The sequence below is a fragment of the Perissodus microlepis genome, chromosome 2 (assembly GCF_051167445.1).
Source record: "Perissodus microlepis isolate ML-2025 ecotype Zambia chromosome 2, ASM5116744v1, whole genome shotgun sequence".
In the NCBI taxonomy this organism is placed as follows: Eukaryota; Metazoa; Chordata; class Actinopteri; order Cichliformes; family Cichlidae; genus Perissodus; species Perissodus microlepis.
Genome location: NC_140462.1, coordinates 11,211,385 through 11,237,298, shown reverse-complemented (window position 1 = coordinate 11,237,298; position 25,914 = coordinate 11,211,385). Strand labels below are relative to the sequence as shown.

Below are 25,914 nucleotides of genomic sequence, written 5' to 3'. Positions count from 1 at the left end.
GCGTGTCCTGGATCTGTTTCAGGTCCTCCTCGCAGTGGGACATCCCCAGAACATCTCACCTAGAAGATTAGAAGGCATCCTTGTCAGATACCTGAACCGCCTTAATTTGCTCCTTTCAGTGTGGAGGAATAGCAGCTCCACTACGAGCCAATTCAAAACTCTAAGCCAGCCACTCTGTAGAGAAAGCTCATTTTCACCATTTGTATCCCTGATCACATTCTTTTGGTCACTACTCAGAGTTTGTGACCAAGGTGAAGGCAAGAGATTAAATCAACCAGTAAACTGCCAGCTTCGCTTTAACCTCCTCTCTTCATCTGGGGTAGTAACTCATTCCCAATCTGAAGTGGGCACTAAACCCTTTTGCAACTGAGGACCATGGTGTCAAACTTTGAGGTGCTACTTTCCTCCCAGCCCTTTCACACTTGCCTAAAAGCTGCCCCAGTGTATTGGAGATTATTCTTTAATGAAGCCACAAAACCACATCATTCTTTAAAAGCAGAGACGAGATCTTAAGACCAATTAAAAAGATACCGTCTGCCCATCACTGTCACGGTTCTGGGTCATTTTGACCCAGCATTTTCAGTTTCTTGTATTTTGGTATTTTTCTGTATTATGGTTTATTTTCTGATTCTTTAGTTTTCCTGTTTTGAATATTTTAATCCTAAATTTCAGTGTTATTCTGGTTAAGAGTTTGTTCTTAGGTTAGTACAGTGTCTAGTCTGTGCCTGTCATGTTTCCTGTTTTACTTTGAAGGTCCCTGTCTCATGTTAGTGTGTCCAGTTTACTCTCCCCTGTGTTTCATTATGTTCATTCAACTCAGCTGTGTCCTCATGTGTCGCCAGTTCTCCTGATCACCTCATGTGTGTATTTAACTCCTCAGTCTTCCTGTGTTCATAGTTTCTCGGTATTGTCTCTGTTGGCTCAGTTATCTTAGTTTTCCCAGTGTAGGTTTTCAGTTAGCTCTCACCCATGTTTGAGTTGTATTGATATTTTAAGCCACAATAAAGGCTTGCTTTTGGTTTGCAACTCAAGTTCCGCCTCCTCACTTCTGTCTGCTCCTGGGTCCATCTCACTCACTCCACTTGGTCCACCCCATGCACTGTGACAATCACTGTGCCTAGAAATCCTGTCTATGAAAATTATGAACAGAATTAGTGACCAATAGCTGCACTGGCAGAGTCCAACACCCACCAAAGAATGAATCTCACTTGTGGAGTAATGCAGACCAAGCTCTTTATGTTATTGTACAGGGTTCAGATAGCCATATTGTACAACAGAACAGGACATGGATACAGACATGGCTGTGCCTTCTCCAAGTCAACAAAACACATGCAGACTGGGTGGGCAAGCTCCCAGACACCCTTGAGTATCCTTGAACAGATAAAGAATTGGTCCAGCTTTCCACAACTGCATTGTTCCTCCAGAATCTGAGGTTGGACCAACAGATATACTCTATTCTCCAGTAAAGAGCAAAGATATTTCCAACGAATGCTGACGAGCATGATTCACTTTTTCTGGAAACTACTTAAAGAAATTACAAGCATGCCTGTCAAGGAGAGTTCAGGATGTGTTGAAAAATAAAATCGCATAACAAATACTGCTTGTTAGAATTTACAAATTCAATTTTTATTTTAAATATAGTATTTCCATGTTTGTATGTGTTTAAATAAATTGCTGCACCGTATTTCCTATTTTTTTAGCAAAATATAAAGAAATGCGGAGTGGCTTGAGACTTTTGAAAATGCACTATATATAAAAAATGTGAATCCACAAGAGAAGGTACTGATGACTATGTTTTTTTTCACAAAGTTCTCATATTGTTTGAACAAGTCTAAAGTTTTATATATTCCATCTGACAAAACTACAATAATATAATAAAGAACCAGTGTTGCATATATCTTCACCTTTGTCCTGTCATACACAGAGACAATTTTGAATATTTATAACGTTCCCAAACAAACAATTCTTAGACACAAGTATTCAAAATGTATGTCTCTTGAACCTCCATAAGAGTTCATATGATGCAGAATGGCATGCTTGGATTTTCGAGAGGGGCTTGCTTTTCATAATAAAGAACAGAAAAACTCAAAAAACTTAAATGTCAGCAGCTTTACATATAAAAAGTAATATTTTTTGGATTCTAATATGATTCTTCTGCTCCTACTTTTTGCATTCTTTATTTTGATTGTTTATGCTTTACAATGACTTCATTTTGGAAAATATTTGCAATGATCCCCAAAACATAGCTGGGTCTTCTAGGAAAATATGTTTCCTTAGTTTAGTTTAATTATGACTGGATAATAGGGGTGAGCAGTTCAGTCCAAGTATCAGTAGTATCAGTATCAACGCTGGTATTGATATTGGATCAATACTAGCATGATTGATGCTTCGGTTTGTTTGCCTCCTCTAAGTTTAGTCATTCATTACACAGGAGATATGTCTGCAAATAAAGCTCCTCTCATGCAAGCACACTTTGCTCCACCCCCTGCTCCCTTCACTACTGTTTAGATGTCCTGCAGTCATGTAACTCAGTAGCACTGAGCAGCAACATGTTGGTTACAGTGACTGAGAAAGTGGAGCATCGTGTAGAGGCACTTTACAACAGTAAATGAAAATCCTTTAAAAAAGTGGTGCGTGTTGGAAGAAAATTCTTTACTGTGGCAACAACCCTGACTTAAATAAATGAATGAAAGACCAAAACGAGAGCTTTGTCCTGGAACAAGCAGAAATGAAGAAATGAAATGAAAGAAATGAAGAGATGAGGAAGGAAATCCTTCAGTGGTGAAAGTCATGTTTCAGTCAGGAGTGTTAAAGTGTCACTGGTCTTCATAATTGTTACTTTAGCAGACTAATTGCCTATAGACTATATTCAGGTATTCAAATAAAATATTCAGTCTATAAAACTGTGTGAAATTAATATTTATATTCATATTTTATTAATTAACACAAATATGAAAAATGTCTGAATCTAATAAACATGTGTTTTTATCGAGTCTGTTTTATTCACGTAACACACCTAAACAACAGAGCTTGCCCCAAAGTGCTTTAAAGTCGGGCACATTTACATTCCAGGTCTAAAAAAAAAAAGGTTTCAAAATACATGAAAAGCTGAGAGATGTTTTTTCTGTGTTACTTAATTATTGCACTGTGAAAAGTAAAAATCACAGTTATTAAATGGTCCTGAAAATGAATTCAGAATGTGACACAGAATATGATTCTTCCCTACATGATCTGCCTTTAGAGCTTAAAAGTTTTAGTGTTGGTATTGGTATCAGAAATACTGGTTCTGTATTTACTTTACTTATCAGATTGATACCGATATTTACAGTATTAAACACCACTAAGATGGTGAACTAATTTTGGGGTGGGGTGTGCTATAGTAAACCAATGATATCTCCCCTATATAAGCTGCCTTTATTAGTTAAAAGTATCGGTATTGGTATCGTCAATCCTGTCTCTGTGTTTACTTGGTAACAGATCGTAACAAAATGTACAGTATGGCACATTGCTACTGGATTACTGCCTTTAAAAATATAGCATATGTACCATATGTAATGATATAACATTTCTTCTAAATTCCACATTTTTAACACTAGTAAGTGAAATACAGGAATCTCCGACTTTATTAGCTTTGGAAAAAAAAGCACCTGAAACACCTAAACCCAAACAGACTGTAGCAATGCGCTTCGAGAAAGAACTGCAAAATAAAGGAAAAGTTTCTCTCCTGACTAATGCTTGACAACCTTATTAATCCTCGTGGTAGCCTATTTCGTGAAAACGACTGCAGCATCAGCAAGAGTACACGAATCTGCGGAGATAAAAGATATGTTCTAAACCTTTCACTGGTTTTATCTGCGCCAAAACAGAACAGAACACACAGAGAGGACAGTATTTCTGTTACTCACATCAGCATAGGTACAGAACCCGACAGTAACTTTTCACTGAACCAAACACATTCACACAGACACCAGAGGCCTACAAAGAGAGGCACAACAGAGTAGTCGATTAATAATTTACAGATACACTGTCACATACCCGGGAAAAATAAAGCCCTGGTTATGCGTCCTATTTATGAAGTGTACTTTCATTTAAAAAGAGGGCCCTCAGACACGCTCAGACACACATAGCACTGCTCAGTTGTGGCTTATGTAATTTAATTGTATTAACTACGGGGACACGAGTTCGAATTCCACAACAAATGCGCGCGACTGACAATAAATTTGTGTTTGTAATGTACACCCAAACAGCGCTTTGACGTGCCTCCCAAATCCTGCCTGCGCTCTACTGTGAACACAGAAAAAAAATCCCCTGATGAAAATCAATGACACGGTTAGTGGGAGAGAGAGAGAGAGAGAGGAGGCGGTGTCTCCTGACAGAGGAGGAGGAGAAAGCGCCCGGTCCTCTAGTCCTCGCTGCTCGCTTTTTCCGTCAATCCCACAAGCAGTCGGGTTCTACCGGAGTGTGCCCGGGGCTGTGGACTTATTTTACCCGGGAATCAGAAGTGGACACCAACGAACTATTCCAGGTGGGCAGTTCACTGCGTCGCGTCGCTGGTGTGAATTTGAAAAGAAATCTAAATTTGAAGTGATATAGGGAGAAAGCAGCTGAAAGCCAAGACAAAGGTCCGTGGGGGAAGCAATTGTGTTGACGCCGATAATTGCTTTTTTTTCTTTTGTTTTTTTTAATTAGCGGATGGGAAGCTCGCGAGCTAATGTTACACTGTGCCCCATCTGCCGCGGTAACAACTCTCCAGTGTTTATAATCCGATTAGATGGAGCCTCAGCAGTTTGATGAAATGATCACTCTGCACCCTGTGCAGTCTTTCAGTGGGGGTCCGTTGGTTGCTTCATTGTGACATTCTGACCCATGATGCGTCACAGCGTGAGAGTTGTGTGTTCTCTAAAGTGCTCCATCTCACTTCATCTACACTTTGCAGCATCCTCCGCTCCCCATGTGTTTTCTCACTCTTTTCTTACCCCCCTCTCGCCTCTCTCCTCTCTCTCTTCTCTTCTGTGTTTCCTTTCAGAAGATGTTCTTCTTTCTGCTACCTGTCGTGGCTCTCTTGCTGAGCAGAGAAACGGTGGTCTCCGCTAACAATAATGAGAAATGGCTGGGAACCGTGGCTCAGTATAAGGACAGATCCTGGAACAGATTCAGAGATGTGAGTTGCTCTGAGAAACACAACATCTAGCCAAAAGCGGCGTTTTAATTAGCTTCGATGCGAATCTTTTCATGTGTTTGTGTTTATCTGTTTGGATTTGTGTGTGTGTGTGTGTGAGAGAGAGAGAGCGAGAGCACACTGCACCCTTGATACACCCTGTGAGTACTTGAGCACTTGCCAGCAGGCATAATCCACCTTGTAGAAACTCAGCAGGTTCAAACCCTGGCTGAAAGCCAATCAGACTTATCGACAGACATTGCACTTCTGTACATGATGGGGAAGAAATCTTGCCAGCTTTTGCTTTGATTGATTGAAAGATATTGCTACTGAACTGCATTTTTTCTTCTGGTAATGCTGTCACAAAGTCATAGGGTGTCATTCTGTTATATAGGGCTTTCATTAACAATAATTAATCTCAGTTTCCATTGGGATCAGAAGACATGGGTGTGTGCTATGTGATTTTAACATACAGAACACCTTTGCAGTTAATGTTTATTTATTTTTTTTATCCATAAGCCTTTTCTGTTTACCCTAAAACAATATTAATGTTTAATGCAAACTTTATGTAGCAGCTATTATATGCAGAGGTATGTGTGTTCTTAAGCTGTGCACATAAACGGTGAATGAAAGGGGCATGTTTCCTGAAGGGTAAGGTGAAAATCCTGGATAGTATTCTCATTTCATGGAAGACAAAGCCATAAAAATGTGCAGTCTTTGGTTCGAATCACATCTTCAACACAGACCTGAAAATAAATGTTTGCAGTGTTTTCTGACAGCATGAATTTACCAGCTTTAAAGCTGCTAAAACAGATATTAAAGTGTATCCAATGCACCTTAACTATAACCTGCCGTGTTCCTACTGTATTGGGACTCTGTCTTGTATCTTCTATCAACTCTGCATGATCAAACAGTTCTAAAGCATCCTATTATTGGAAAGTGCTTGGCCTCCATCTCTATGTGTGTAACACAGCTGTCTGCTGGGGGAGCCCTAAATGGGTTAAGATACCTCTCAAGCAATCTTTAATAATTTAAGTGAGAATAAATCTGAATACCCAGACATCTTGATGCATGACACGTGTTCTTCAAATAATTAGGAAAAGCCTGTGCTCTTCTTTAAGTATTTTGAGATGCAAACTTTTCCACCAATGTTTTAGGTTTGGCCTAATGTGAACTAACACACATCACCAGACCAATAGTAACAGCAGTGTTGCCATACTCTTAACATCATGATGCGCTTTTCTGCAATCCCCAGAGATTTCAGTAGACAGAGGGGTAACTTTGGCCTTATTAGAGCTGGCCTTCCCCACATAGTACTGTTACCGTGATGTGAGAGGTGGTCATTGCAGTATACATTCAGTTTGAGCTCTACTACCTGCAGTGTGTGTGTGTGTGTGTGTGTGTGTGTGTGTGTGTGTGTGTGTGTATGTGTGTGTGTGTGTCCACTTTATTCCACTCTCTGGTCTCCTGTGCAAATGAAAGTCATTAACAGGAAACTGTCAGTGGAGAGCTGAGGACAGGAGACGAGAAGGAGGAAAAGGAGGGGAAATGAGGAGCAAATATATAGGGGGGAAAGGCTGTGACATTTACTGTACGTTTAATATTTCAAGCAGTGCTACTAACCAAATGAGGTAGCTGCTGTAGTGTTTACATGTGTCTTTGTGTCCCTGTGTGTGAGTGTACTGTCACACCTATCATGTTGGGAAACCTGCTGGTTGCGATTTGTCCAACTGTGTCTTCTTTCCTTCACAATTTATTCCTAGTGATTTCTCTCCTCCTGTGTCTGGCACCAAACTCTTTAATATCACAGACAGTAGAAGACTGCTCTGTATGAATCAGTTTCAAACTATAAAACAACTGTCTAAATTTGATGACTGCGGAAATTGTGATCTTCAGGGACAGTACTAGGGTTGGGCAATAAATCCGATTTTATTTTCAGCTATATGTTTGAACTTCAATAGGTCCTAGCAACTATGAAAACAAAATAACATAGATAAAATGACATTGTGCCACAATCCATTTTGCTATGATGCTCTAGTTTTGTCTTGTGTTATAAATGAGCACATCCCTCTTTTTACAGCAGTGGCTTTTACAGCTCCTTTACAGCATAACATTCCCAGTCAGGCTCAAATGTTCTATCTAGCTTTTATTTTTCTAGTTATTTTATACTGTTACCAGCCACTTTATTAGGTACACGTGTTTAGCTAATATTTCAAATATCTAATCACCCAATCATATGGCAGCATTGTTAAGATAACTTTTTGAAGCTCAAACCAAGCATCAAAATGGGGAAGAAAATTGATTTAAGTGGCTTTGAATGTGACATGGTTGTTGAAGCCAGATGGGTTGGTCTGAGTATTTCAAAAACGGCTAATCTGCTGGGATTTTCCCATGCAAACATTCTTAGGGTTCACAGAGAAAGGTCCAAAAAAGAGAAAATATTGAGTGAGAGGTAGTTCTCTGAGCAAAAATGCCTTGTTGATGTTAGAGGCCAGAAGAGCATGGCCAGATGCTTTTAGGCTCGTGGGAAGGCAAGAGTAGCTCAAATAACCACTCATTACAACCGAGGCATATGAAGAAGACTATGCAGAGTAGTCTGTAGCTTTACTGAGCTACAGCAGCAGTCAGCTAAGAACTGGAAACCCAGGCTGCAATTCTTACAGCCGTACCACCTGGAGTATGCCTGATCTCATCTGATCTCGGAAGTTTAATAGGGTCAGTCCTAGTTAGTGCTTGAATGAGAGACTGCCTGGGAATACCAGGTGTTCTAAGCTTGTGGTGGCTGTCGCTCAGGAGGAAGAGCAGTTCAAAGACTAATCAGAAGGTTGGTAGTTTAACTGAGTATTGCTGCTGACCATGGTCACCCCTTCATGACCACAGTGCACCACCATCTTCTGATGGCTGCTCAAAGCTCAAATCATCTCAAACTTTACCCAAAATGGCCCCGACAGTCACTAGAACTTTGGGATGTGGTGGAGTGGGAGATTCACATCATGGGTGGGCATCTGACAAATCTGCAGCAACTGTGTAATGCCAGAAAGTCAATATGGACCAGAATCTCTGATGAATGCTTCCATTCTTGTTGAATCAATTCAAAGACGTTTTTTTAAAGTTTGAAAAATTCACATTTTCCCAAATCAATGAACAATCACGTTGCACAATCTTAATTTCATCAGAGTAATTGTGATTGTGATTAATTTTACCATAACTACTTGGTCCTAGACAGCAATCAGGTGATCTAAGGAGACTTAACACTGTGAAAAAATGTTTGGCATAATCATCAGTCTTAAATGATAGTCTTAAATTAAACTATGTGTCATGTATGTAATTATTTTATTTAAGTCTTTAGTAAGAAAAGGGACCCCAGCCATAGCACTGCAATCCCACAGTGTGACTGTTGCTATGAATCATGTTTACAACCCAAGTAATTAAAACACAGATTGACATGATTCCAGTTCACTTTTTCCCCCCCTCTTCTTCCCAACCATGACTCCATGGTTTCTCCATTTTCTCCTCATGATTTTTTTTAATTTGGGGTGGGGTGGACGCAGTATGTCAAAAACATGTTGAATGTTAAGCTGATGATCAAGCACTGTTTTAATCATCTGATATTCCTCAGAGCTGATATTGTGTGGTAGGAAGATAATGTGCAGATTGTAACATGAAAAAAAAAACTGCCTGTCCTTAATAATAATATAACAAATATTTTACATTATTTAAAAACACAATTATTAAAAACAAAAGATGATTATTCTCTACAGGATGGCACTTGGAAAATTATCATATCACAGTGAAAGCAGATGGTAAGCGAAGTATAGAAAGAATAATTACTTTATTGTGAACAGCAGAACCCAACAGTACTGGGTTTTGGGGAGTTGATGCTCATACTGAAAATATATTGCTATAACGACCAATATTCTTCTACTTGTTCGTCTGACATACACTCTGGTACATTTGCTGCAGTCATTAATGACAGTATTGGAGTCGCTCTGCAGGGAAAACTATGATGATGGTGATGGTGACACCGTTTATAATTTAACCCAAGCACCTTTTTCTGAGTTCTGTAAAACATCTCTACCAGACAGCATAGCTGCCAATACCAATATATCTCTAATAGGCTGATATCAGCTAACAGATGTATTAGCTGCACTCCGAAAATATATCTCAAGGTTTAATAGCCTTGCTGGAAAAAGTTTAGTGTATAACAATGAGTATCAGCTATAAATTATCCCGATCCTTATATTTTCCAATTTAATTTTATCACCACTTATTAATCTTGTGAACAATTTCTGTTTATAGCAGTACATCAGTCTCTCTATCAGTTCTTTGCTCTTTCATCAATTCTTATTGAGTGATGAAGTCAACATTTTTCTTCCAAGCTTCTCCATTTCTGTCATTTTCTCCCTCTGTCTGCAGAGCAGCGAATGACCCTGTGCTTCCTCAACCATAGCCCTTCCTATCTCCCCCTTTCTCTTCCCCTGGCCTTACCCACGACTCCTCCTCTCTTCTGTTCTCCTCTGCCTGCCATGTTTCACTCTGCATCCCTGTTGATGAGCCACTTGCTCCTTCTGCATAATGCATGAGTGTCCATTTCTTGGCAGAGGTGGTGCAATAGTTAAATAGTCAATGTCCAGGTGGCTTATCTTGAAAAAATAAGGAACACGGGATTTGATTTATTCAATTGCTTAGTCACATTACTAATAACTGAGGTCTAACGTGTAGGGAGATAAGTGTGCTGCAGATTAATCTAGTCCTTCTTTTGTCAAATGACATGCGGTAGAAATAAAATTGTGTTTCTTACCAGCACAGTTTGACATTTTAATAGCATTTTTCTCAATCAATAGTAGCTCCAGTGTCTTTGTTCCTTAGTTGCATTCATGATGCAAACGTTAATTTATGCTGTTTATGCAGACAACAGAACATGTTTGTGGAATAAATGGCATGCAATGTTCAGAATGAAGTCTGTAGAAAGACTTGCTGCCAGAGCTAGTTCAAATACTCTCAATATTGTGATTAGCTGTCTTGTGAAAAATTGCTTTAATTTGTTGAAGATGTGGTTCAGCTTGCTAGAGGATACCTAAATGTTCTCGACCAATTAAATTGTTTATTAATCCTTAAATTTGCTAAACCTCCTTTGTTGCACTTTTGCCAAATGACTTGTTGTCGTTGTTGTTGTTGTTGTTTATGCCAACAGTAGCCTTTTTGAGTTGTCCCGAGGTTGCAATCACCATTTTAATTTTCATAAGCTCTTATGCAAATAAACTATAGCTGCAGAGAATATACACACATTTGTATGCAGCACAGGGTTCAACTGTGTTTCTGTTTCAGACAGGGTCAACTTTGTTGTAAGCCTGCAGCTGCCTTCTGTTGTTGGCTACATCAAAGTATTCTGGTCAGGACAAAAGTGAGTATGAGATGTCCAGCTGGAGCAGTGGTAGAATTAGTAACAGCAAAAACTGCAAACCTTACTAACCAATCCAAACCTAGTGACAGAGATGATGCCACAGAGCATCAAAGAGCAACCCCGCTGATTTCCTGGAGCGGAGGCACCAATATTCACACTTCCATCACACTGGTGGCACATATTCATCCACTCTGTCTCTCCTCAGACGCTTATCTCAAGTGTTGTCAATAGACACATTTTTAGCAGATAATTATGGTCCTTCATTTTGTTCTAAATCACTTGGCTAATTACAGCAGCGTTCACCTTGTTGACCACAATCTTAGATGCCCTCTGCAGGGAACAGAGGTAATAATGTAGGTTAATCTATTTATAACATTTCATAAAATAGTGCAATTGGAGATATACAATGCAACTGAAAAGATCTTTTTATAATCAAATTTTATAGAATATTGAAAGCTATCAACAAACAGTGTGTATATTGTTGGGCTGGCTGGTTTGGGTCAGTTCTGCTATTCTGGATTAAGACAGTCTATCACAGGTGGATTTTATTGGTTATTGGTTAGTTTGTATTGAAATAAATGTACTCTAAGCATTACAGCTGAATAGCCTTTTTATATTGTGAGCATGAGCTTAGTTGATCTGAAATGAAACATCAGTGCATGAGCTTAGAGATCCCCAGATGGCAGAACGAGAGATTGTTGAAAGAACTGGAAAAGATAAGGCATTCTGCAGCAAAAACTCAACAGCTGCTTAGTTTACGCATATGACATCTTCTGCTGATGGGTGACTTGCAAGAACTTATGGCTTATTAGCAGAATGCATTAAGTTGAGTGCAACAAAAAAATGGTTAGATGGCTGTGTTGACATCACAGTTTACGTGAGCAAAGACTATCATGGCAAGCATACCTGTGGCATTAGTCATCGCTGACAGCACACCACAGACTTTACTGCACTGTCACTAGGAAACAAAGACACCAACTGCAACTGTGTCCTCCAAGCAGACTAGAAAATAACATCTGAAAGAACACACGTTCAGAGTGCCTATAGTTGCCTGCGTTCATGGCCACAAGTCACTATAGACACTTATAGTGGAAAGTAAAAAAGCCCCTTAGCTTTCAATACAACCCCTGCTAGCATGCTATAGCTAATGTACAACAACTTTTTGACTGACAAAAAGTTCTGGTTATAGATTTAAAAATGCCATCTTGTACAGGAAGTATGTTGACATAGACTTCTTAACTTTTAGACTTGTGGGACAAACCTACCTGAATGCATACTGATCTGAAAATTTGGTTCATGGATGAATATACTTGGAGTTACATCTCAACCGTGTCATCTACTCTCACCATTTCTTCTGGCTTTTTTTCCCTGACAGAATAAAAGCTGTCATTTCTATTCTGGAATCTTTTATACCAAAGAGGTAAAAAAAAAAAAAAAAAAAAGTTTTCAATTTTCTGAGCCTGTTGTTTGTTTCTTTTCTAAAGGAGGCTTTTTTAGTAGCTGTCCACTTCCACTATTTTCATTCCTTTCAGAGTGAGATCCTGTCTACCACCCTGCTGGTGTGCTGTCAGGTTTACAGAAATCCAATAAGTCAAATTTATGAGGGACATTGGATGTCTGCTGTGTATTACCTCATGTATATGTGTAAATGCATTCCGTCTTCAGACTGTCTATTCATTAGTCGGTGTATGGAGAGACACCTGTGTATGTGCTTGTTTAGGTGCCCTGTAATTTAAACATGAGAGCCACCTGTCTCAGCTCATTCTCACAATGAGAATTAAATGCCATCCGTATTCTGTTTTCCAAGATGCCAGCATTTTCGGGACTGTCAGTCAAAGATCCCGCCTGTGGCGTAGTTTTGTCTGCAACAGAAGCACCTGAAGAGTTACTATCATTTATTAAATTCACAAATGGTTTGTTTGGTAGCTTGTTTTACATGTTTTGTCCTTTGGCATTTATGGAGGAAAGGATTTTGCTGAGCATGCATTTTTTTTAGTTCCACACACTGCTTCACAGTCAACACATTTATATCTGGATGCACCCCTCTGAATCCAAATTAAATGGTATTGGTCGGTGTGTCTGGGTTTGTGCAGGCCTGTATATGTATGTGTTCTGATTGGTCGGTTGCACAGCCGAGGGGGAGGGGTGGGGAGGTTTAGAGAGGTAGCTTAGAAAAGACAAACCCCTGGAGTCACCTTCACCTTCCCCCCCTCTCTCTCTCTCTGACACACACACACACACACACACACACACATACGTACATAAACCCTGAGTGTATTCTCCCCAGCAGACATACAGTATTTCTGTCAATTAAGCAAAGACTTGCCTGAACACCTGTCATTCTTTCTTATCTCCCCCTCTGCTCTGCCCTCCATTTCTCTTTCTCCTACTCAGCTGCTTTTATACCTTCTCTTCATGCATTTCATTATCCTCTCTTCTCTCTCTCTCTCCTGGCTCATCCCATTTTCTTTTTTACATTCCACTAATTCCCGATGAAACAGTGCCCTTCAAAATAAACCCCCGCTGTCTCTCATGCTTTCTGCTTCTTTCAACCCATGATTTTTTTTCCATGCTCTACTTCTGTGTGAATATTTTTCACTTTGAGCCATTGATGTCAAATGAGAACATTCTGATTCTAATCTCTGTTCTGAAGGACTGTGGTTGTGTGCATTTCTTTGTGTCATCTAGTACCTCTTCAAACTAAAATCTCCATGTGTCTGTCTTGCTGATGTTTCTGCCTGTGTACTGACACACAAACACATGATCCCATCCACCCCGAGGCTTTTGGTGAGATCAATTATTGAATTCACAGGGCAGGGTAACCTGGATTGGAGCCTTGATCTAATCAATAAGAGTGAAAAATACAGGAACACACACACACACACACCATGCATACATAGCCAGCTGAGGACAGTTCGGTCACAGGAAAGACAAAGGTCACTGTCCCTTATGACCAGGACGCACTGATTGTGAAGTGTGGGTGTGTGCACACATGTGTGTACACTCAATACTGGAGTGTACAACAGAGAGATAGACAAAGCAGGGGAGCTAAAGTACTGACCGTAATTTTGGCTACAGACCAGAGAGGGGAAATAGAAAAAAGAGAGAGAGATGCTAGGAGAAGAGAGGAAGAGGAGGAGCTTTAATGTGAAGCCTATGAGCACCGGCAGAACAGATGGACAAACATGGAAGGATAGGAGAAATGTGGAATCGATCATCTATGTGTGTGTGTGTGTGTGTGTGTGTTTCAGTCAGCTTTGTTACGGCAGCCCCTCCAAGCTCCATTCTTTCTCTGTGGGGATTGTCTTTCTGTTGGTCTATTTGGTGCAGATATGAAGGTCTCCTACTAAGCTGTTGATTCTTTTGAAGAGATGCTGTCTGGTTAGTCTGCTTCTCTCTAAAGATTTACCTAGACAGACTACCGCCAGACCATGGAAAAAACCCAACAAAAAACTGTAATGCCACCAGATCTACATTTAGATCTAGTCCTTTAAGCAATATATTAGAAGACTTGCATTTAGAACCCTTGTCCTTGGTACCATTGTAATAGATGAGGTAATAATGAGTTATTACATTGCCACAACCGTTAAATGTGTCCAGTTATATATGCAAAGAGATTATAGAACTTTTCCACTAACACTCACAGGCTAGAGACTGAAATGTGAATTTACCATTCTCTGAATGTTAGGTAAAAGCATTAGCAGTAATTATATCGCTGCATAAACAAACTAATTGAATGCCATCAAACCCTCCCTTAATGCAACACGTGATGGAATTTGGGTGGATTCCCTCTTCAGTCCTGTCTTTTATTAAATTAAATCTGTTTTTTTTTTCTGAACATTATTTTGACTGTTACATCTGAAAAATAAAATTCGGGATCATTATCATTGAAAATGGGTCACAATAGTAATTTTAGCAACCACACAAGCATTATTGCCTATTAAAAGAGACTCTTGTATCAGCAGTGGAGCTTTCTCTGCTTTCATTTGCTGCTTCTTCACATATAGTTTTGATTGGCTATTTGATTCACAGTCTTACCAATTCAATAATGCTTTGGGCTATGGGTATTGAGCAGGATTCCATCTAATTAATAATTCAGCTAATCATTTGAGCACTACAACGGATTCAATCTACATTCTAAATGTCTAGTGTTAACATGTGATTACAATGCATGCAGGACGTATGCATACACCTTTGAGCTGTTCTCCCTTCATTTTTTTTACCATATTTCATTTTCATTGATTTATGCCATTGTTGTTGTTTGTTTGTTTGTTTGTTTGTTTGTTTTTATATATTAATGGTCGAGTAAAGTATAAATGTCACAGTTGTTCTGCTTGTTTCTTGCTGAATCTGTTGCCACTGCCATTGATGAAGCTGTCATCCTCACTGTGCACCTGTTTTTAGAGTGTGATCAGATGTCTTTTCCTCTGGTTTTTTTTCTCTCTCTCTGCATCTCTCCATACGCCAGTGTTTGATTTCTCTTCCTGTTAATCTGCTTTATAAGTTGACTCAATGAGTACAGATGAGCTATAGCAACCTTATGTACTTGCTTGTCACTCTGCCAACCCCAATACAACAATTGCATTGTAGTATTGTTGTGTGAGGCCTTGGGTTCATCTTTTAAATCATTGTTTTTCATCGTTGAAATCTTAATTAAATATATATGATGCACACAACAACAGCAGCATATATTACTGCCACAATTAGGCCGACCTGAGTCTTGTTTTGAAAGAAAACTCTTACAGACTTGAAGTATACATAGGTTTACAATACGATTTTTGGATGTATTGATATTGAACAATGAACAGATTGGCTCTCTGTGGTTGGACTGGCAACTAGTCGCAGCAGATGGCTTCCCTGAGCCTGGTTCTGCCGGAGGTTTCTTCCTGTTAAAAAGGAGTTTTTCCTTATCACTGTCACCAAAAGCTTGCTCAAAGGGGGGTCATCTGATTTTTGGGCTTTTCTCTGTATTACTGTAGGGTCCTTACCATACAATTTAAAGCACATTGAGGTGACTGTTGTTGTGATTTGGTGCTATATAAATAAAATTGAATTGAATTTTGGTTATTTAATTGGTTATTTAATAGCCTTTGAATAACACACCTTTTCACCTATTAATTTGGTGTCTCTTACTTTGAGTCTAATGCAATAGTATTGTAAGAATGTACAGCTGTGCGAGGGATGGTGCTTGACTGTATTGTTCTATTAAATACTTAGCATCTCAACATGTTGACAGTGACTGAGCTGAGCAGGTATAATGTTCATCCTCAGGGGTAGTTCAAATCTGCCCACCATAGTTAATACCCTCACTCAATAGCTGTTGAGCTTTTTCATTCTTAAACCAAAAGTTGACGGTGTAGAACATTCCGCTAACACATAGTTTGCATGATTCATTCCTCTGGAATATTGAAAACTTCAGAACTTTTTCTGGCAGTCAAGTTGTCAAGATTTGTCTGCCTGGCTCTTGACAGACAGAAAACATAATATTATAATAATTATGCAGCATGAAATCTATGTGACTGAAAAAAAGCTGCTGGACATCTGAAGAAGTAAAGGTTAATTAGAAGAAATGTGAGCATGAGGCAGAGAAAGATAATTCTCACTGTTCAGCTGTTTCTCAGTCACACTAATCACTTTTTGTATTGTGCAATTTGTTGCTGCCACACCACGGACCAACATTTTCCTCTCTCCACCGTCATGTAGTGAGGTATATCTTGTGATTTATAAAGCAGCTTCTTGCCATGACTGATTATAAGTGTCTTCCTTTGCTTGTTCCCCGTAATCACAGGAGTTGTTACTGAGATGATGAACGCATCGCTTTTCTCATCGTGATAACTGATGCAGATTATCATACAAACAGCACTCAAATTACACATCAGCCTCTGGAATGAATTGTTTGGCTACATATTGTGTTTTGGTAGCAGTATAATCACTTATTGTAATTCATTAGATTTTATATGCAAGTTGGATTACCACATTTGAAAAACAAAATAAGCCTTTCCAAACCTGAGACTCAAAATGTGGAATAAATTGTGAGAAGTCTGTTTCCATTTTTTTTCCTCACACCTTCGCAGTTTAGTTTTAGATCAGTGTCAGCATCTCTTCTCCACCTCTCTCACTCTTTCTCTTCTTCTCTCACTCTGATGTTTACAGTCTCTAAAACCATGTCAGATTGAATTGATCATTATCTCATTTTTCCCCTGAGGAAAGGGATACAGTTACTGTTTGTGTGTTAGAGCGCGTGTGTGAGTTTGAAAGATGTCTTGTCTCCTTCAATAATTCATCAGGTTTCTGCTATTGCGGCTCATGTGATGCTCGAGGGGGAGGGAGTAAAGGGGAGATACCAAGAGAGGCAGAGAGAGGAAGACGGGATCTGACACACCAAGATCTGACAGATTTTATTTTGTGTAGCTGTAATTGATTTTCCATATCCCTTACTGTATCACTTTCTACAGCATGTTTTAAAAACTCATCATTTCCACTCAAGGTTAAGAAAACAGTAGCAATTTGGTTTTCCTCCAGAAAGCAAATGTTTATTAAATTAACAGACAATATACTAAACAGAGACTTGAGATAAACTGGTGACCTATCCAGATTGTCCATTTGACAGCTTAGATAGACTTACATCATTTCATGCTGCTTTTCTATTGGTTGGCTTGTATTTGTATCAGAATTGTGGTCTCAGGGCGTGTTTGGTCACAAGAAAACAGATAAGTTTTTACTTTTGATTTATGTCTGCTCATTTGGAGCCATGATTTAAGATATCATATTTCTTACACAATGGTAATCCTTTGTCTAGGTTAGCCAAAAAATGCTCGATGTGTGGTTTAAAACCAAGACTGCTTATAAACTTATCAAGTAGAAAAAGTTGAGAAATAAAGAATTCCGTAACAGAAATCATAATAAATTTGCAGTAAAACTATTATGTTATCCCAATTTTCAGATTTGGTTTACTGTAAATAGGTTGCATTTTGTGCACGTTTTTACATGTATTTTTTCCTCAAACGTGTTTCCTTGTTGAACATGTGGTTTTACTACTATCCTTGTTATCTAGCCTAAGCTTAGGCTAGACGTGCTTAATTATGTGACAATGTTGGATTCTATTTTATATTCATATACTGATGAAGTTTAAAAAAATAAAATAAGTCCCTGCAACACTTTCATTTATGATATGCAAACAACTGGGTAAATCAAAGCAATAGCGACAATTCTCTGAATTTTGAGAGGGTTATTATAGCAGATTGCTAAGTGTCTGAGAATGTTTTGATGTTACAGTTTGTTTTATTCTTACAATGTTATGCATGCAGTGATGCAGCTGAGTTTGACCCTTTTGACTCGTAGTGGTCATCTTTGATAAAACTGACACTGCATGCACTGATATGCAAGGACCAGCATACAGAGTAGAGTGTTTTAATCCAATACAGGAAAATTAGGCACATTTTCAGCATGTCCCTATCTCTAAAGGTAGTCTATTAAACATTTACAAACTATTGCATAGTTTGTGGTCACAATTTGGAACCAGAAACCATGAACCTTTATGCGTTTATTAACCTTTACCTCAGTAAGTTAAACTTTCTGTTTTGTTTTCTGTATTTGTACTTTAATTACACTCTTCCATGAATATGTTTCCTTAACTGTCACTCAAATAGCACAATACCATCAACAGCACACTTTCACTCAAGATTAGTGATGGCTGTGGTTCAGGACGTAGAGTTGGAAAGTTAGTGGTTCAAACCCTTGCTTTTGTGAAACTTCCTTGGGCAAGAAATTGAAATGCCAGGTCCCCTTGATCATCTGGATGTTAAGCTATAAGCATTTAGGTATAGAAAAAGGCACCCTGTATGTATTTGTTAATGAGGCTTATGGTAAAAAAAAAGAGCTTTAAGCACTTAAATTGAGTACAAAAGCACATAATAGTTCAGGCTTTTTCTTCAATAAGGCTTTGTTATGTTTCCAAACATTTTCATATTTAGTGAAACCCAGAAGGCTCTGAAAATAAGATCAAGGTTTAGAAAGACTGCAATTTTGCTTTCTGGAGTCACCAAAGTTATTACAACAGACAAAAAAACATCCCATTTTGAAGCTGTGGGCATGCTGTTTTATCCAACAGTTGTACAGATATTTCACACAAAGCCACAAGAGTGGACCTCCTGGTGGCATATGGAGAAAAGTCAGTGGGATTTGCCCTCTGGGGACCGCAGGAGTCCAAAACAATTTCCCACAGCTTGTTGAGATATTGCCTGTCTTGACCAAAGCATAGGGAAAACCAATCTAGAGACGGACATGGCCATTGCCATTTCATACTTTAAAGGCATATAGTAGGAAAACTGCTCCTGTAAAGGATTCAATCAACTGGAATTCAGGTATTACATTTCAGCAACACAGTCTGCACCATACTCCTGCTGCGAAGTCCTAATAGAGAACAATCCAGTTTATTGTAAGCCCTGTGTGTTGGTGGGAATCTGTGGTGGTGAGTATTTTCTGCTCTGTGTTGAGGGTCAGAAATGGCAGTTGAAATGGATAAAAACCATATTGAGCACAATAATCAAGATCTGTAACAACTCTTAAAGTTATTCCAGACATTGGAGATACTTCTAGTATGTCGCTGCCAACTTTAGACCCATTTTCTGAGGCGTTACACAACCACTCTCCAATCAGATGTCACAGTGTTGTCAGAGTAACAGCTGGGCGGATGTCCTGTTTCAGGCTGACTTTCAAACCCAGAGAGACATGAGTAACCAGATTTAAGCCAGATGGTGTTTTTATGCTGTATGTTATTTAAACTTTTAATGTTGAAGATATAGACATATGTTTGAAGGAGAAACCACTCATTTAAAAGTCATTTGGTGAAGTTCAGTTTTTATTATTTTAAACAGTGGAGTCCTTTCATTGTTAGTTGTAGAGTTTGTGCTATTTTTTAATCTAAACTGTTATTACATTGTACTTAGACACTATCAGTAAAGCTACTTATGCATCAAACAGTTAATACTAAGTCTATATTTTCACCCTTTTGATGTGTTTATTACAAAATCTGTAAAGCAAATTTATGCACGTTTTGTGATGTGGAATCTGATAAGGTTTGTTTTATTCATAGTTATAATCCATATAAATTACATTACACACTAGAGGATAGCATGTGCTCAAACAGGGATTTGTATCACTGATTACACATTAAGCACCATTCAAAACGAAGTGTAAAATTGCTTTACAAGAACAAATGGAACACTACAGTTAATCTGACCAAAATAGATACTGCATTAGTGTAGTTTTTATTTTGATCAGCTCAGATTGTATACATTTATGTGCTCATTTCTGTATAACGCCATTGGATGAGTAGCATTTTGCCCATCTTTAACCATGCTTTTGGATTTTTTTTCCCAGGGTCTGGATGTTCCCATAGTGTGATGGACTTACCTTTATCATTTTCTTCACTTTGTCACCTTTGTGACACCCCTAATTCTGTATGATAGACTGACTCTATCGTGTTGCATGTACTAACAACGGCAGTCCCAATGATCGAGCAGTTAGCTGGGGAAAGACATAGGAAGAATAGTGAAGCAAAATTGTCATATGCATTGGCTGAATAAAGTGAGATTGATTATGCGTATGTCACACTTTTGATGAGAGAGAGACAGAGTGAGATGGATGTGGGAGTAAAAATGAATACATTTATGCATATGCATGTTGGAGGCTGACACAAGAATTGTTTGACAGCTTTAATTAAACTCAGCTGAGTCAGGCGGCTGAGCTGCGACTTCAGTCACATTTTAATGAGCCACACACGCGGCAGCCCACACGGAATAAGGTGCATTTCTTTAAACCTCCCTCTTTTCTTCTGCCTGTCTTGTGTGTGTTTGTTTACAAAGGGAGTCCCCATTATGTGAAACATTAATTTTTAAGATGAAAACAGAGTTTAGGTTTTGGCAGGTAGTAGTTACGACTAAGGTAAGTCTTAAGAACATGATTGTAAGTCAATAAAGTTCTCTAAAGTCATGAAAAAATGGGAACAGAACTAAGCATGTATGTGAGCGCACTCCTGTGAAAGCCCAAGCCTTTGGCTTATTCCCAGTGACTTCCTCATGGGTTTTCAGTTGGATAGTACGGTGTGCTCAGATGCTGCTGATCAATACGAGGAGCTTCCTTTTTTTTCAAACTGACAGAAAAAAAAAAAGTTCCTTTCCAGCCAGTTTTGGCAGGCGTGGCTTCGGTTTGGACGGGACTTTTTTAATTGCTGCAATTAAGAGATTTGCTTTGCCAAAACCTTTTATTTGCACAGCATTAGAGCCTCACTGACATATTGGTGGTCCAATATTATCAGCTTATGTTGGCTTATCACAGATATGTTGTAACCAGCATGTATGTTAGACGATTAGAGATGGATTGATTCTTATATAGCACTTTTCTACTTTCCCAGTGCCCTCAAACTACTTTATACAACACTATTTCTATGCAGTGCTTTCTATTTAACATTCAGAGAGAAACTTGGGGTTAGTATCTTTCCAAAGGACATTTGGCATGCAGACTGGAGCAACCAGGGATCGAACCGCCGAACTTCTAGCAGATGACCTGCTTTACCACCTGAGCTACCCCTTATTGCTGGCATTGCTAAAAAAAAAAAAAAAAAAGGAGCAATAGTATAGAACAACGTAACTGTAACTGGCGCTGTATCAGTTGGTATACTAGGCATTGTTTAAGTTGTTAGCTTGATGTTGTTGTGCATAGCAGCTTCTTGCATGGGATCTTGTTCGCCTATTAATGTTTTCTTTTAATTGATATGTTAGAGCCAAGGCAACGTTGCATAGAGCTAATAAAGCCTGTTGCAGCTGCCTATAGAAAGGCGTGTTAATCAAGTGTCACTTAGTGTTACTGGTTAATGCAGGTAGTTGGAAAGAAATTGTTGGACTGTACATAAGTAATTAAGTGCACATACAGACAAACAACCACACACAGAGATATTTGCAACCTAATACAAGATCCAATCAGGCTGACATGTGGTTTAAGTGCTCTGTTTAATGAGCTTAAGTAGATTGTTTTTGAAGTATTCAACAACAGTGTAAAATACTTTGATTTGCACTAGTATTAATCTACTCTTGTGTATACACGCAGATACATACACTCAGATGAAAAAGTTTATGACCTTTGCTTTTATGTGTTCTCGCTTTTATTACAGCAACTTTTCATGGTGAGAGCTTTGACATTTAAATGGAAATGGCCAGTATCAACCCACTCTGACTTTCTCTGACTGGCTGCTCAGAAAGAGAGAGTGGGTGAGAATTTCTGTTGCTCACTTCCAGTGAAAGCACTATTTATCATAATGCTTTTACCTGTATTTGTGTGTACTTGTATGTGTGTGGTATGTGTGTGCCATGTGTGTGCCATGTGTAGCCAAAGGGCAAGAAGGACACTGCCTGCTTTAGTTGAAATTCTGTCAATCCAACCTCTGTTGTTTCACTTTCTGGATTTCAGAAACTGTATTACTGTTAACTGTTGGATCTCTAGGGAAAACACTTTTAAGAGTTTTAATACTGATCAAAGCTGATACCCTGATTTAATTCAACCAATTAACTGATTCTATTGCTGATTCCCACTAGACTAGGTGATAACTGATTGTCATAATAATAATATTAACAACGAGTCCAAGAATGTGTCATCTGTTCCAGCCTAAACTGTAACTGTTTCTTTATAATTGGAAAATAATTACACTGTAATACATGTATGCAGTATTACTATAAATGACACAGGATTGTTGAAAATATTATTTCTACTGTAAATCCTTTTACACGAATAAATAACCAGTCAGATATTGGCTGATTCATTGTTGACTCAAATTCAAATGTAGATTCTGCCACAGTTAACCTGAATCAATATATATTAAGCATTAGTTAATACTGTTTTATCGTTAATGCACTGTTAACGTGTTTATGTGTAAAACTGTTTTTGAACATTATCTGCATTAGTATTTTATTTTATAATTTTTATGTAAAATGTGAATAAATGCAGTGAGGCCCATTATGTGTATGGCTACAGTAAATTATATTTGTAGGCTGGTGGGGACGGCTGGGATGTAGGAATAAAGGCCGTAGTTTGTTTCCTGTTTCACTCACTGTAGTTTTTTTTTTTTTTTTTTTTTTTGTGTACATATTTACTTTTTTCAAACTTTTTGATTAGGTTTAGGCAAAGACATGTATAATATAGTAAATAAATGTATAAAAAATATGTTACATCACTATAATATTATCCTTATTGTCTCTAACCAGCAGTGATACAGTGCATATAATTACATTGACATTTCTTCAAAACTGCACCAGGAGGCAGAAGAAAAAACATCCGGTTTTAAAGGTCAGCGCTTGTTTATACAAATAAAAACCAATCTGAAAAAAAGAGCTATGGTATATAACACTATCTGACATATCCCTGCATTGCTCTGTATTTAAACCTGTAAAATAACATGTAGAGGTGGGACTTCCCTGCCACTGTGCTGAACTTTACTTCAGACAGTACTCACTGAGCTGTGCAGATCATAATGTACTTGGAGCTAAAAATGTGTTGATACTTTAACTGAAATTACCGCAGTGCAAAAAAAAAAAAAGAAAGAAAGAAAAGAAAAACAAGATTTCAGAACAATTGAGCCTACACATCTTGGTAGAGCAGCGCAAGTGAGAATACAGCAGATGTTACATGGTGAGATTACTAGCTATTGCCTTATGGGAGAGCATTATGGTGTTAGGAAATGATTTCATATTTAAGGTCCAATGTTTTCGAACCACCTGAACCTCGTCATATAGACAGATTTCATCAGAACATCTGGTGAAATCCATTTTTTTTTCTTTTTGTTAGAATTATTAACTACTGAACTCCTTATGTTGCTGTATCATTATTCTAAGTCATAGACAGATTTACTTTTTTCATTTAGTTTGTGGTAGAAGTGATGGTGGTAAGGTCTGCCTAGTTTTATTGCCATATATAAAACTATTTGTTGTGGTTGCCATGTTTGCCCTTCTCTCCTAACTTTATTCACTGTGACAGAGAACCGTGGTTGCAGGGAACAGAATTTTGAAGTGGAGGTAACTTAGATTTGTTTTCATTAAAGAGCTTTGTTTTTCAAAAAGTGTGAAAAATGTTCACAGTTATAGAAAAGTAGAAATAAAGTAAAAGTTAGAGATAGCTTGATTTTTTTTTTTTTTTGCCCGTTTGAGGCAACATCTTTCAGGGGACACAAACACACACATTAAACTGGAGAGTTTGTGTCGATTTGGATATGAAATTAAAATAAATGTAGCATAATTTCTTTAATCGCATGATAATTTTGTTGTTTTTCTGTCATGTCTTACCTGACGGAACAACAGGTAAGTCTGTATTTCTCTTTCTTTATTGTAACACAGAGGCAAATGTTTGCTGAGCTCTAATCTTGGGATCATCAAAACAAATATACGATAGCTGTCAAAGAATAAACACAAGTGGTACAGCACAAAACTTAATGACTATTTATCAGCATGTGCTATTACGTTTATTTTCTGGTTGGCAAGTAATTGGGACTCGAGGGATTGTGGCATTTGTTTTCAGCTGGGTTATATAAACACGTACCTACAGAGATTTGCGCTGCTGGCAAGATGGTTTGTGGCTCTCAGCGTGTCAGTGTGTTTGTGGGTTATGTGTCTTAGTAGGTAGAGCTTTGGTGACTGCATTGTAGACCTTTAGGCTCGAGTGTGACAACTGAGATATGTAACCCTGCTCATCTCCACAGACACGGTACAGTTTGATTTCACCACAGTTTGATGGGGCTCCAATGCACTACAAAAAAGCAGGGAGAACTCTAATGCCTTTAGTCTCTGACCGTGGTTCATTGATAACACCACTGATGTATGTGGAAATGTAGCCCTCTTGTACAATTTTATACCACTGTTGTGGGAATGATTATCCTGATATAGTTTTCACAGCATTTTTTTTTCCACTTCTGACTAGAGGGTAAAAACCTGCCAACTGGCAAACAGATGTCTGCACCATTATTTAAGGTACATCTGGACAGGACACAGACTACAATTTAGCATGTTGCACAGTAATAATAAATCAAAGACTCAGTAGGATATTGTACTGATATGCTTAGAGTGATTAAAAATAATCAGTTAAACTTACTGGCTGCAGTGTAAAGTATGGTACTTAGAAATTTATAACAAAATCCAGTATAGTATTCAGTATAGTTATTTCAGAATACTTCATTTATGTTAGGTCAGTTCTTACACAGTTTTAAACAAGTTGGGGAGGTAGTGTTGTAAGTAAAGACATTAAAAAAGAAATATACTGTGTATCAGTTCTGTTATAACAATTCCTTATGAGTGCAGCATTTACCTCTAAAACACTGAGCCAGCAGGCTGTAAAGTTTATTTATCAAGTGGAACCTCTTTAGTTTGCCTTAGTAAGAACGTCTTTCTATCCTAGTCGATGTATGCAATCCAAGTAATAGAAAGTCGCTATCAAATGCTGTGGTTGCTAATGGTGCATAAAATTACACTTTTCATGCAGTCTTACTGTATTATGGCAACACTAGCTGCTTCATTTGCAATAGAAATATGTTGCTCTGTAACAAGTCTCACAATGCCAGAATAAGCGATATTGGTTAGTCTGACCTCATCAGAAGAAAACCCAGAAAATCTAATATTGAACCATGACTCCTAAGACAATTAACAGCCAGTATTATTGTTGGGGTTTAAGATATAAGGATATAAGGAATCAAACTAAATGGTAAATAGAACTATATATAGCAAAATGCATCAACATCGTCTTGAGGTAGATTATATTTTTTTACCTTAACGTCAGGTCTCCATACTGAAGGTATCCACTTCACATGGCAATGGCTAATTGTAACTGTCACTTACTGACTTAAACGCACATGGAAATTATGTGTGTGTGTATACAGATTCAAATTCAAAGATGCTTTATTGTAATGACAATATTGTTTATTAATTGTAATTTTTTTAACAAGTCAAAGCATCAAAATCCAATTTATCATAAAATAAAAGATACACACAGATCAATACATATTAATTATCCAGTTCATTTCAACTTAATTTATTCTGTAAACAACTATAAATCATGCACGCATGTGTGTGAGTCCAGGTCTTCCAGCATAGTAACCCTACTATTACTACACTACTTACTTCTTCATTGCGGTGTTTTAGATAGATTTCTTTGCATTTTGTTATCATTTTGTTTAATCTAATTTGTGTTTGGAAAGCTGTGGCTAAGGTGTGTTTGAGGGAGGGCAGTTAGTTTCAGCACCATCTGATGCATATACGCTTTTAGAATTGTAGCTTTTTCCTGTTGTTGAAATTACCTCGTATTATTATTCATTTAC

General features: G+C 38.1%; 1 protein-coding gene across 2 annotated transcripts in view; it reads left to right on the top strand.

Annotated features, from left to right (window-relative positions):
- The first annotated feature begins 4,360 nt into the window (after window positions 1-4,360).
- spock1 (SPARC (osteonectin), cwcv and kazal like domains proteoglycan 1) overlaps window positions 4,361-25,914 on the top strand; it is a 107,473-nt gene continuing 85,919 nt past the window's right edge. The window contains exons 1-2 of one of the 2 annotated variants that reach the window (XM_084945814.1): window positions 4,361-4,525; window positions 5,030-5,161. In XM_084945814.1, coding sequence (XP_084801940.1) covers window positions 5,030-5,161 — 132 coding nt within the window. In that variant the 5' untranslated portion in view covers window positions 4,361-4,525. Of the gene's footprint in view, window positions 4,526-5,026; window positions 5,162-25,914 lie in introns of both variants that reach the window. The other variant, XM_084945806.1, reaches the window with a different exon arrangement.